A 13,635-nucleotide genomic window follows, 5' to 3' on the forward strand; every position below is an offset into this window, starting at 1 on the left:
CTGCTTCATGGATATTGAATGAATGAACATGGATTAAGTGCCTCCTGAATACTAAATATTGTGCTGGTTTCTGAGGGAGACCCAAAGAAGGGAGATCCAAAGTCCAGATGGGGGAGAAACCTCAAAAGGAAATGCCTAGGGGCAGCTAGGCGGCTCAGTGGATAGAGCACCAGCCCTGGAGTCAGGAGTACCTGGGTTCAAATCCGGTCTCAGACACTTAATAATGACCTAGCTGTGTGGCCTTGGGCAAGCCACTTAACCCCATTTGCCGTGCAAAAACCTAAAAAAAAAAAAAAAGGAAATGCCTCACCAGGGCAACATCACCCAAGGGCATGAGGAAGGGACAAGGTAAAGGAGCCCCTGAGATTGGAGGGGAGGAGACGTGGCCACTTGAAGTACCAGAGAGGACTTCTTAGAGATGGGGAGGGGGAAGCAAACAGGGCTTTGTGGGTATCTTAGTGGGCAAAGGGAGAAAGAATCTTGAAGGCCATTGAACAGTGCCATTTTACAGATGGGGAAATCGAAACCCAGAATCCTAGAGCTCACCCCTCATTTTACAGATGAAGATACTGAGCCCCCTCAGAATCCGAGTGATTTACCCAAGTTTACACAGGTGGATTTGAATCCAGGTCAGCTGATTGCACACCCAACCCTGACTCTCAATGAAGTCCCACAGGGCATAGAGACCCTTGCAGGTCCTTCCCCCCCTGCCCCGACTACAGCAACCTGGTTCTGCACACCCCTAAGCTTACTGCTAGGGCCCAAGTGGGCAAGAGTGGAACTTGTGGGAATTTGCCCTTGTGGGGAGTCAGCGTCCGCCCCAGATAGGCTCAATAAATGACTTCTGAGCTGCTCCAGGCCTCATGGGTATAGGGTAGGGATGGGGAAGGGGGAGGAATCATTATCCTCCCAGGGGTTTTCTTTCCAGTCAAGTACACTGTGCCACACTAGAGACTCCAATTATAAGCCTTGAAATCCATGGAGACCACTGGTGACGGTGGCCCCGACCTGCTGTTTGTTGTTGGCTGCTCAGTTGATGTGAACAACACAACCCATCCCTGGAAACATCTGGCCAGAGCAGGGAACTGGCTCGTGGGACCCAGGGAGCACATGGGGCCTGCTGGAGGCCTTACCAGGAGTGCCCAGCTCATTGGCCAAGGATGCTGGGAAGTTTGCAAGAAGAGTCAGGGAACCGGGCCTTCGGTTTTTCCCAAGCCTAATGCCAAAGCCAACGTGGGGCCCTGCAGGTTTCCGGCTGCTTTCCTCTAGGGGCTCCCAGACTCAAGAGGAGTTGATGTGGCCATCGGTGAGAAGAGAAAAATGAACAAACTGCCCAAGGGGACCTGGTCAAAGTCAGATCTCAGGACCACCGAGATCCCCAGCAAAGCCCAGATACAAGGAAATGAATCCATCGTAAAGGAGTTATGGACCCCAGCTATGGATCCACAGTTATGACCCAGTTATAGGGGAGTACTGGATTTGGAGTTGGAGGAATCTGGGTTCAAATCCTGCCATATAGTAGGCACTTAATAAATGATGATCTTCAAAGACCCTCCAAGGAGGTTCTGGGAGGAAGGAGTCATAGTGGCCTGGGGGGGCGGTATTGGTGCCTTTCTTCCAATGACCCCTCCAGAGATGGAGAAGAAACCTTACTGTGCTCATTTGACAGAAGAAAGGAAGTAATTACCCAGGGTCATTTGATTAGGGATGAAAGGATATTAGTATCAGAAATTTCTTATCCTCTCATTTTGCAGGTGTGGAAACTGAGGCACAGAGAGGTGAGGTGACTTGTCCTAAAATCATAAAATCAAGAGGCTTTCCTTAAATCTGGGTTGCCCCACTCCATGACCAAAACCCTTTCTCCTCTCCCAGCCCCCTCCAAAGAAACCTGGCTAGGGGGATAATGAGACACGCATGACCTGCCCTCCTAGGTAGGTTCCAGGAAAGTCCAAAGTGTTTGGTAAAATGCTAGAGAATGAGGCATGACTGTCTTTTAATACTGCCAGAGCCGCGAGGCCACTCCTCATCCAACGGATTTTACCCATTGCCACAGGAGCCAAGACTTTCAGCCACCAGAAAGGACTGAATAGAAAACAAATACCAAGACCAGCTCTCCTCGGACAAACCAAGAGGCCTCCTTAACCAGGAAGACCAGGTTGACACGGTCCTTCCTCCACCCCCACCCCAGCTTTCTAGTTAACAAAGGCCAGCCTGTAGGTCCAGGTTGAGGCAGAGGTACTTTCCCTGGGGAGGAGGAAACGGGGCCCAGGAGAAGGTCAGAGGCTTCAGCCGAGATTTAGCCAGCCCCCCAGGAGAGACTCAGAGAACACCCCAAGGAGCAGCAAAGGGGAAAAGATGCAAAGACACATTAACCCTCTAAGTCAGGAAAAAAAAGAAACAGAGACATGGGGTAGCCCCTCGTCAGCAGCCTGGGAGGGACTCTGGAAAGGAGATTGCTGCTTTGGAGGGAGGGGGAGACCAGATGGTCTCTGAGCAGGTCCCTAGCAGCCTGGGGGGGGGGGGGGCTGTCAGACAGGGTGGAAGTCAGGACAATGGTGCTACATACAGTAGGTGCTCAATAAATGCTTTCTGAGTTGCTCCAAACCTCATGGGGGAGGGAGGGGATATATTATCCTCCCAAGGGCTGATATTATTTGGTGTTCTCATCTGATGCTCACAAGAACCGTAGACAGCAAGAGCGTTATTGTTGCTGGTAGTCTTTTCAATCAGGCCCCATTTGGGGGGCTTTTTGTGGGAAAGATACTAGAGTGGTTTTCTCTTACTTTCCTTCTCCAGGTCATTTTACAGATGAGGAAACGGAGGCAAATAGAGTGAAGTGACTCGCCCAAGGTCATACAGCTAGTGTTTGAGGGTGAATGTGAACTCAGGTCTTCTTGACTCCAGGTCCATGGTTCTATCTACTGAGATACCTAGCTGCCCATTTTTCATCCCAATTTTAAAAACCAGGCGCCTCAGATTCCTCCTCGTCCAGGGTGGGATTTAACATAAAATTTATGGGTTTTGCTAGAAAAGCATGAAATCTTTCAATTCTGTGGCAGAATTTGAATGCAGGTCTCCTTGATCCTAAGTCCAACAGTCCTGATAACCACACCCTGAGTCCATGAAAGGATAGATTCAGGAAGATTCAGAGTCTAGCTTCAACAAGACAAAGTCCAGATGTTGGAATTCCTCCAACTAATAAGTTAACATTTATATAACATCTATTGTTTGCTAGGCACCGTGGTTGTTACCTCATTTGATCCTCACAGCAACCCTGGAGATGGATACGATTATGAGCTCCCTTTGACAGATGAAGAAATTGGGACAGACGGAAGTTAAATGACTTGCCCAGGGTCACCTTCCCGACTCAAGGCTCGTCTGCTACGATGGCAAAGAATCCTTGTAGGATCCAGGTTAGCCCTAGGGAGTTAGTTGTCTGAGAACCAGAGCAGTTAAGGGTCACCCAGTCAGGAGGTCCCCTGAGCTCACCACTCCATTCATTCCCCTGCACTGCCTCTCCGGATCCTCCCCAGATGACTGCTTCATCTTGGAGAGGGAGGAAGAGTTCCTGTATAAGCTGGTCCTCTCTGGGGACCCCTGACCATGCTTGGAAGTGGGCGGCTGCCAGTGCTGATGTTCTTACTCTCAACTCAATTCTGCATGGGCCAATAAACACTCCACTTTGAGTGACCCAGTGCCCATGGGGTACCAGGCGCTGTGCCAGTCATGCTGGTGGGTATGATGCCCAGCATTGCTCTGGCACCATGCCAGGGAGCATGCCAGACTTGGCTTCACAGGGTTCATCACAAGTCGGGCTTCTGGGGGCTGGGATTACCACTCTCAGAAAATAAGAACCACCCACTTTCTAGTGAAGATATGGCCAATTCTGCAGGTGTCTGCAGGAAGTAGGTAGAGGAGTGGCTTTGGGGACAGAGGCTAGTGGGGTACGGGTGGTAACAGAGCAGCAGGGAGTAGTGGGGGCTTTCTATGGGACAGAGGTGGCAGCAGCCTGGGGGGCCTCAGGGCACTAAGGTCCAAGGATGAGCCTTGGGGCCTCCCTCCCCTGTGATGAGGAGGAGTGTCCATATTCACTGGAATAGGTAGGAATTCACCCAAGGGTGGGGAGCAAACAATGATGAAGTTGTGGCCAGCACCAGAAGCACCCACTGGTTTTGGACGAAAGTCAAGGAGCTCTTTGTTGCCAGCTGCGTGGCCCAGGATGAGTCACCTCCAGTCTCTGACCCTCAATTTCCTTACTTTTCAAATGGAATAAAGGACAATTTTCCTCCCTCACAAGGGTGTTGAGAGAAGAATCTGTAGTTCCAGGAGGACCAGAAATATGGAGTATTTTCTGCTGTCTGCCTCCCTCTAAGCTTGGCTTGCTGGGCGGCAGCATGTCTCCCTTGTGCTGGGGTTGGAGGGGATGGCCCCAGGCAAACCTGGAAAGCTGGGAAGGTGGCCCTTGGCACTCAAGGCTAGGCCTGCTGCAGGCTCAAGGAAGCAGGGAAATTAAAGGTGCAAGGTGGGGGAAGGGGTGAGGCAGAGTCAGGCAAATCTAACCCAGGACCAAGGATCCTTCTTCTAAGAGACCCAACAAAGTGGCCATCGAGCCTCTACTCAAAGTTTGTTAGTGTTGGCCCTCTTTGGACAGTGGCCTTCATGGTCAGAAAACTTTTACTTAAGTCCGGCCTAAATGGGCTTTCTGCCAGCTGCCACCCATTTCTCCTAGTTCATTCCTCTGGGATCAAATCTAATCCTTACTTCAAACAATCCTGCCCATCCTCAAACACAGTTACACCCCCCCCACACACACACACATACACACGCCACCTTCAGCTTTCTCTTTTCCAGGCTCACCACCCTAAGTCTTCTCACTCCATCCCATCAGTAGCCTTGGAATACTGGCTAGTTTACCAATATCCCTTCTAAATTATGGCTCTTAGAGTGGAAGTGACTGCCTCAGGGCGTCCACCTTCTTAGTCTCAGAGGCTCAACCTCTTTGCAAGGTCTCAGTCCACAATGAGCCACATGGCTGACTCAAATAAAGACTCAGATCTTCCTACACACACACACACACACACACACACACACACACACACACACACACACACACGTTGCTTCTTCAAATGAAATAATGAGATAACTTGAGATAACTTGAGAAATGCTTGTTGCCTCCCTTTCCCCTCTTCTTCCTACTGTTTGAGGTTCTCAACTCTTTCTTGTGATTGACCCTTGGAGCTGGCCATCAAAGAATTCCCACTCAGCTGTTTGATGAGGCCACCTCCCTCTCAGGGGGTTCTAGAGTGCTCAAAGATGCCCTTCACATCCAAAGAAGGGACTCTCTCATGATGGCAACATAGGCATGAGGTCACCATGGAGCCCTACTGGATTTGAACTTGGGCCTTCTCTGACTCCCAATCTCTTCTTCCCCTTACCCATGATGACCCCTAGCTGTTAGACTTAGGGAGTGGGAACATAGCAGCCTTCTCCCTGCCAGGAGCCATGGTCAGAAGTGCCATTTACCACCAAGCCTGTTTCCTTATCTGCTGACCTCTGTGCAGGGAGACCTTTCCCTATTCTTAGCTTTCCTCTGGCTTCTGTAGAGTCAAGAGGCACAATTCCCTCTGTGTTCCTCCACCAGCTCCCTGGTGCCCAACAAAGTCACCCAGTGGCCTAGAAAGGGGCATTCCTGCCTTCTCTGCCAGTCCAGGCATCTTTCTCTAAAGTGGGAACATCCACAGTCAGGGAAGAGAGGGGGATAATTATGAGATGAGATCCTGGAAATGAGCAGGAAGAATTACAGGTAGGGAATGCTTCTGTTCACACAGCTCACACTCCCAGAACCCGGCCACTTTTTAATGGTCACGCCTTCAGCAGGGTCTCTCCAAGTTCAACATGGGGACAGGGTGTGCTTCCTCTCCCCATGAAAGACCAGCCTCCAAGGTCATAAAGTCCAGCTATTTTGGGTCTGGAGTATTCTGCACTTTCTAAAAATAAATTACTCCCATAGTATAAACATCCAACATCCTATATGGCACAGCTTCAAAAAATGTGAGTTTTAGACAGGAAGAAATATTTGGGTGATGGAGTACATCCATATTCGCATTAATGGACCCCCACTGTTGGGGACCTGAGCCTTAGGACTTCAGATGTGCTGAGGTCTTTGGGTGGGATCATGATGGACCTGCCTTAGCTTGAACACTGTGCTATATACGGACCCTCTGGTTCCATCTAGCTTCACCTCTAGGAGCCTAGGATCTATCTCATCTCCTGAAGGTATTGGGTACCTCAAATATTTGTCCTTGCTTGTCTAACTTTCCATGCTGCTCATCCTGAGGAAAGAGAGAAAATCATCTTCACTTCTGGTGTCTCTTTAATGTATAGGGCAGCTGGGTGTAATAGTGGATAGGGCACTAGCCCTGGAGTCAGGAGGACCTGAGTTCAAATCCAAGCTCAGACCCTTGACTTACTAGCTGTGTGATCTTAGGCAAGTCACTCAACCCTGATTGCCTTGCATCCAGGGCCATCTCCACTTGTCCTGATCTATATCTGGCTCCTGGACCCATATGAATCTGGAGGAAAAAGTGAGGCTGGTGACGTATTCCAGCTCCTCCTCCCTTAAATCCAACTCACTTGCAAGTCATGGCATCACCTCCCTGAAATATCATCAACATTTTAATGTCCAGCATCTTCGCATAGAATAGACAATAAAAAGTCTGATGAATCTGATTAAATAATTGGCCGTAGACCCTGTATTTTTCACGCTCCACTCAGTTGGCTCATCTCTCAGTGAGGTCAAGGGTACAGGTGCAGGTCCTATTCCAGGTGCCCCCAATGCTACTTGTCATTGAACCCATCACTCTTGTTTTCTCATTCACAAGTCTTGCCCCAACAGCCATGAGGGAGCTGTGCCATCATGGCCAGTAGGGCCCTGAAGACTTGGGATCCCCACTGTAACATGGGTATCTGGACATACCTCCCAACATCCAAGACCACTGAAATTTCTGGCATTTGGAATTTGTGCAATATATAGATTTATATTTATTTATATAATATCATAGTATACATACAATATATATTCTATTTAAAAAGTTATCTAAATAGCTATCCCACAATGACCTCCTTGGATTGTGCCAGAGGCAGTATCCTACCTCTCCTACCTATAGGGATGGCTCAAGCCACCCCAGTGCCACTCTTAGGAAAACAAGTTCCATTATAAATCTTCCTGACTACGTGAGCTGGAGCTCAGGGTGGCTGGAAGTGGAACCCAGAGACTAAGGAGCAGAGTTTTTCTTGAGCTCAATCCAACTAGGTGCTACTACAGAGTAAACTGAACCTCGTGGGACCTCAGAATGGAGCTAGGAGCCCCATCCTCCCTTTTAGTACCATCCAAGATGATGCCAGCACATAAAAATATAAGACTTTGTGGGGGTTCTTGTTACTGACCCCAAGAAAGGCAAGAAGTGGTGTTCACAACTAGGTTCTTTCTCCAACGAAGTCCAGCATAGGTAGCAGATCATCTTAGGGAAAAGGACAGTTTACACTGCCCACCCGCTTTGGGGGGCCAAGAGGGACCTGAGGTCTACACTACCTTTCCCATCTCTTCAAGACATCAAATATGCAGGGGATCTTAGCACCCACAGCGCTATGGGATCTTCCTAGAAGAACCAGCTCACTTGCCCAGAAGTAAATGACTGCTGTGAAGCTCCCTAGAGAAATTCCCATGATGCTCAGTCAAGTTGCAGGAGGAAGGGGACAACAAGTCACTCCCCAAGCTCAGCAGAAGAGATGAAGATGAACCCCCACCTAGGCCAGGGACCAAGCTCCCTCTAGGATAATACAAGCCCACCTGGGTGGCCTTTGATTGTTGAGCTGATTTTTGTTTATTTACTTTTAATTTCTATTTCTGTCTCTTTTCCTCACTCTTTCTTTCCTTGGCCATCTCTTAAAAGAAGAGATTAGAATGTAGGCATCTAATATCTAGCCTAAATATTCTTTTCCCCCAAAGGACCTAACAGTTGGGTCCTGGTAAAGTCAGATCTCGAATAAACAAGAAGCCAGTTCCTCTCTCCCTTTTGAAATGGAGCAGAGAGTGGCCATCCCTGGTAATCACCCTGGCCCCAGCTAACACACCCCCTCACATATTCCTGATCATCCAGGCAGCCTTTTAATAGACTCTGATCTGGGTTTGTTTTTGTCTTTGTGTTTGGTTGTGCAGATGGCAGCTGGATGGGGCTCTCTACAACAGATCCATCTCTGGGGGTGAAGCTCTATTTGGGTGCAGGATCACTGGCCTTGGCCCCTGAAGGGCCTCTGGAACACACTGCATCATGCCCACAAGATTAAGTGAAATGGGAAAATTTTAGATTAGGGTCTAGGGCTGTAAAATATCTGACAGCAACATTGTGCATTAATCGACTAAGGTACATTTGACTCTTTTCAACAAAACAGTAAGCAAAGATAGTTCTAATGGAAAATATTATCCATCCAGAGAAAGAACCATGGAATCTGAATACAGACCAAAGTGGACTCTTTTCACTTAGATTTTTTTCCTTGTGTTTTTTTCCCCTTTTGTTCTGATTTTTCTTGTACAACATGACTAATAAGGAGATATGTTTGACATGTTTGTACATTGTGGGGGGGGAGAGGGGTGAGAAGAAGGGGAAAATGGGACTCAAAATTTTGCCAAAAATGAATATTGAAAACTATCTTTACATGCAGTTGGAAAAAATTAAAATATAAAATAAAATAATAAAGTATCTGATAACTTTTCATAGTCAAAGTGATGCTTCAGTATGCAACCAGGGAAGAAATGTACAAGTGGCCACTAGGTAGTCCTTAGGGGGCAATTTCCACATAAATAGATTCATTTCTTTGGAATGAAAACAATCCTTTGCCTTGAACTGTCTGCTGGAGGGCTGTGCCCATTTTAGGATCTTATTTAGAATTACTGAGGGAGGAGGAAAAGGCTGATTGTGGAGATGTGTCTACATACCTCAAGTTACATTCTTAGACATATTTGATGATACCAAGTATCTATACTAACAACTCAGCATGAAATTGCTGCTACCCAAACACAGTTTCCCCAAACTTTCTCAACCTTTGATATCCAACACCGAGAGAAAGCAACCTTGCAGAGTAGTGCTATTTTGGAAGAGAAAAACCTTCCAGTTCATCAGAAGAAATGGGGTTCCTGAGGAGCCAGTAATAATTGGCCCTTTGTCTCTTCCTAGGAGGCCTCGTGCCAAGCTAAACAAACTCTTAGATCACCATGACCAGCTCTCATGTGTCTCCCGAGTGCCAGTCAAGTGTCTTCAACTACCCACTAGATATCTCTTCTTACCCGAGATGGATCTTGGCCTCTCCCATCCCAAACCCAGCCTTGGTCCTGCCTGATGTTTTCTCCAAATGTTATTGTGATCTACCACTCATCCCTAGCTACCATATATATTCCCTCCTCTTTCTTCTCCCCATTCCCAAACCTTTCCCAAGTCTTGATGATTCAACTTCCTCCATATCTCTCATATCCAATCCTTTCTCTTGGTTCACACCATCATCACCGTAACTCAGAACTTCATCACCCTTTGCCTGAATGAATGCTCTGGCCTCCCAAGTGCTCTCCCTGCCTCCAGCCTCTCCTGTTTCCAACCATCCTCCTTAGAGCTGTCAAATTGCCATCCCTTATATATAGTTCTATGTCATTCCTATTCTCAAGAATGTTTTGTTGTTTTTCCACTGCCTTCAAAATCAAATACCTATGGCTCTAATCTTAACTTTTGAGGTGAATAACATCCTCCCCCACAATTCCATGGTACAGATAAACTGGCCTATATGCCATTCTCTGTAGAAAGAATTGCATTTCCTGCCCTGGGCCTTTGTCCAGGCTTTCCGCCCTATGTGGAATGTTTTGCCCTTATGAAATTCCCAGCTCAAATGCTACGTCCCACATCAAAGCTCTCCTCGTTTGCTTGATTCTCTTCCAACGATTATCTTTCCACTTTCCTTGGTAGATCTTTCCTGAAAATAGTTGTGGACATATTTTCTCTATATCCTCTACTGAATATCTAGGAACATGTTGAGGCCAGTAGTGTGGGAGCTTCCTGAGGACAGGATTGGCTCACCTTTTCCTTTGAATTGCCTAACCAAGTGGATGGAACAGAAGAGGTGCTTTAAATCTGAAAAGGAGATTAATGAGTATGGTTGCTCACATCCATCAAGATAGAACCAGAAACAAGGGGGAAACTGCAAAGATTGGAAAAACTTCTTTTCCTTGATAAGGGGTATGATTTGGGGAACCCTCCTGGGGGGCTTTAAGCAATGGCTTAGTGACTTCCTTCAGTTGGAGGATTGTGGTATCTTGGAAGACCCACAAGTGGAAATGGGAGGTTGTGGAGCTCCCCCCCCCCCCCACTCCATTCCTATGGAGTTCTACCATGAAGAATCTAGAAGGCAGAATCAATTTCTGCTTCCCAATCTGTACCCTTTGGGAACTTGGAACTTTCCTCAAAATGTGGAGGATTGCTTGGTGAAGATTGCCAGCCAATGCTTGTTTGGGGGCCTCAGCTTAGATTTCCAGACAACTGAGTTCTTCCATATGCAACTGTCATTCAGATAGGAGTTCCTTATTTATTGAACATTAAGATCCAGTTTCCCATCAGGTAAACATTGAACAAACCTCCATTAAATGCCTCCAATCAATAAATCTTTGATGAAGTATCCCAGAAGCAAGACCTGCTGTCACTAGCAATAAGGGGACCACCTGGGCTCCCCAATGGGCCAGAATGTGTCTCCTCAGTCACATCCAATCGTCACTGACCCCCCCTTTTTTTAGCCAGGGCACCCCCATCCTCCTAGGCAGCTAGGTTTTTCACCCTGAGGTTCCTGCTCTCCTTCCCACCTCCTTCTACCTCTCCAATCAAAGATGCAAAGTCATGTTAATTCCTCCCCAAGTCTCAATGCCCTTCTTTCCATTTACAAGCCAGTCAACACTTATTCAGGGCCTCATCCCTCTCACCTGGACTATTGCAATAGCAATTCAAAAAATGGTCTCCCAGCTTTCAATTCAATCTCCTACAGCTGCCAAAAATCATCTTTTGTTTAGGTCACTCCCATAGTTAATTTTTTGAATTACACTGAATTTACTCCTGCTTTCTATTTAAATATGAAATGCATCTGACCCTGAAGCCAATCCCCCAGAAACCCCTCAGAAACCCCTCAGAAATCAGCCTCCCTGCTCTTCTCTCTGTATAGCATCTTTCTTCAGATCATTCTCATGATCTCACAGCACCCCAGAACTCAGCTGGGGCCATCCCTTCTATTTTTCAGAGGGGGGACCCCATGACCAAAGGGGAGGGTGACTGCTCAGGGGGAGAGAACACCCAGGGCCCTGCTGCCGATGCCTCTAGGCTGGCTCCTGAACTTTGCTAGGTAGGGCTAGGGCAAAAGTGGGGAACAAGGAGGGGGAAACCATTACTTGTGGCATAGAAAGGTTGTTTTAGGGTTAGGAAGAAGAAAGCCATTGGTTGGCTGTGCCTTGTTTGAAAGTAGACAAGGTGGGAGAAGATGGGACATAAGTTGAGTAGGGTGTATACCTGTCATTGCCCTGGGAAGGTTTGTTAATAGGGGAAAATGAAATCTTTCCAGCCCTCCCCATCTAAAAATAAAGCCCAACTCTACCCACTGGGTTTCCTAACAACAGAATGCCAAGCTCCCCTTTCCCCTAGAAGACCCACTGACTTATGGAAGTGATAATTACATCCTCATCTCTCTCCAGCTCGAGGCCAGCCTCTAGGAGGTTGCTCTCATACTCTTCCCGGCGGGATCGTTTGTCATCTTCATGATGATCCATGTCGCCCGTGTCCAGGGGCCCATCCTTGCCAGGCAGAGGTTCCTGCTTGAGGCTCTGGGTCCCTGGGGAGGGATCAACGTGGAGGACTCGGGACAAGATGTTGTGACTTGTGGTCCGCTTATAATTGTAGACGAGGATGTAGTCCACCTTTCTCTGGCCGTCTCGGAAATAGAGGCCATACTTGCAGTTGGCATCGGGGTCCACAGTCAATGAGTTCAGCAGCTGGGGGGACAGGAAAGGGAGACGTTGGTTGGCCTTGGGGTTCAACAGTCATTAAAAAGGAAACCAATTGCAACAAGAAATAATTTGTGTCTCTGCAAATTCCTCTAAGGAGGAGATCTCTTCTTCCTCCTATCTCTCAGAGAGCAATAAAGGGATTACATTGTAGAAGCTTATGTATACACTCTTATCTACTGTAGGCTTCTTTGCAGTTGTGGCCTGGGGCAGCTAGATGGCACAGCGGATAAAGCATTAGAATCAGTCCTCAAGACATTTGATACTAGTTGTGTGACCCTGGATAGGTCCCTTAACCTGGACTGCCTTGCCCTCCCCAAAAGGGTTTGTAGCCCAGCCCTATCTCTCTATGGCCAGAATCCAACACAATGTCTGGCATACAGTAGGCGCTTAATAAATGTTTATTGACTGATCTCTCATAATAATAAGCATATTCGGCAGGCCCAGCATGGGGTTGTTATACACCTGTATAGTAATCTCTGCCATTGAGAGGCTAAGGCTGGTAGGGCAAGTGAGCGAGGGACTTCAGAGCTAAAGCCAAGCAGGAGGCAACTAGATGTGGAAGTAGAGTGCTGAGCCTGGAGTCCGGAAGACCTGAGTTCAAATCCAGCCTCAGCTACGTACTGCCTCACCCCAGAAAAGTGACTTCATCTTGTTTGCCTCAGTTTCCCCAAGTATAAAAGAAACTGAAGGAAATGGCAAACCACTCTTTGTGTCTCTTCCAAGAAAATCTCAGATGGGTTCATGAAGAGTAGGACGTGACCACAATGATGCGACAACAAAAAAGTGCAGCAGGTGTTGGCCCTAAGTCGAGCACCAATCTGCTGAACCCAAGGAGCAGGGGCCAAGCTGCAAGGGCAGGAGGCGACTGGGCCTGGCTGGGGTCACAGCAGCTCAAAGCTCCCACCCCCATCAGGAGCAGCTGCCTCAATTCTAGCCACAGGGAGATAGGAAGGTCACGTCTCTACGATATTTCCTTCTCAGGGCTAACTGTCTTCTCAGGGAGAATACAAGGGTTAGAAGGACAGGGTCCCTCGCTATCCCTTGGCACAGTGACAACCCCCCAGCAGGTGCCAGATGGGTCCTGGCTTATCAGCTGAAAAGTGAAAGGTGAGATGACCCAGTGGCCACACCCAAGGCTAAAGGAATCCAGGAATGGGAGAAAGGCAAATCCCAGAGGGCAGTGACTGTTTCCAAGCTGGCTTAACTCCCCGGGAGTCTGGTCGATAATCGACACACAGTAGGCTCTTCATAAGGATTGGTTGGCTGGGAACAGGGCTCGGGAAATTCTGGAGCAGTCTACCTGTCACAGTGAAGAGATTATAGAATAATAGGCTGGAAATGAAGGAAACTGGCCTTAAATCTTGGCCAGACTCTTCATGCCTTTTGGTCCGAAGCCACTAACCAACCCTCTAGAGTGCTGATCAGAGATTTTAGATGATTCTGATCCATGCAGGAGCCAACATGAAGGATGCATTCATCAGAACTAAGGAACTAGCCAACTGGTCTGCCATCATTCGGGCTCCAGTGGGGTTCTTATGTCAGCTGTGGCA

General features: G+C 47.9%; 1 protein-coding gene across 3 annotated transcripts in view; it reads right to left on the reverse strand.

The window, feature by feature from the left end:
- Positions 1–13,635, reverse strand: part of LOC141518655 (anoctamin-1-like) — a 161,167-nt gene that overhangs the window by 62,870 nt on the left and 84,662 nt on the right. For all 3 annotated transcript variants that reach the window (XM_074230876.1, XM_074230874.1, XM_074230875.1), the window contains one exon: positions 11,756–12,070. In XM_074230876.1, the coding sequence (XP_074086977.1) occupies positions 11,756–12,070 (315 nt within the window). The remainder of the gene's footprint in view (positions 1–11,755; positions 12,071–13,635) is intronic.

This window comes from Macrotis lagotis, chromosome 3 (assembly GCF_037893015.1).
Source record: "Macrotis lagotis isolate mMagLag1 chromosome 3, bilby.v1.9.chrom.fasta, whole genome shotgun sequence".
Taxonomy (NCBI): Eukaryota; Metazoa; Chordata; class Mammalia; order Peramelemorphia; family Peramelidae; genus Macrotis; species Macrotis lagotis.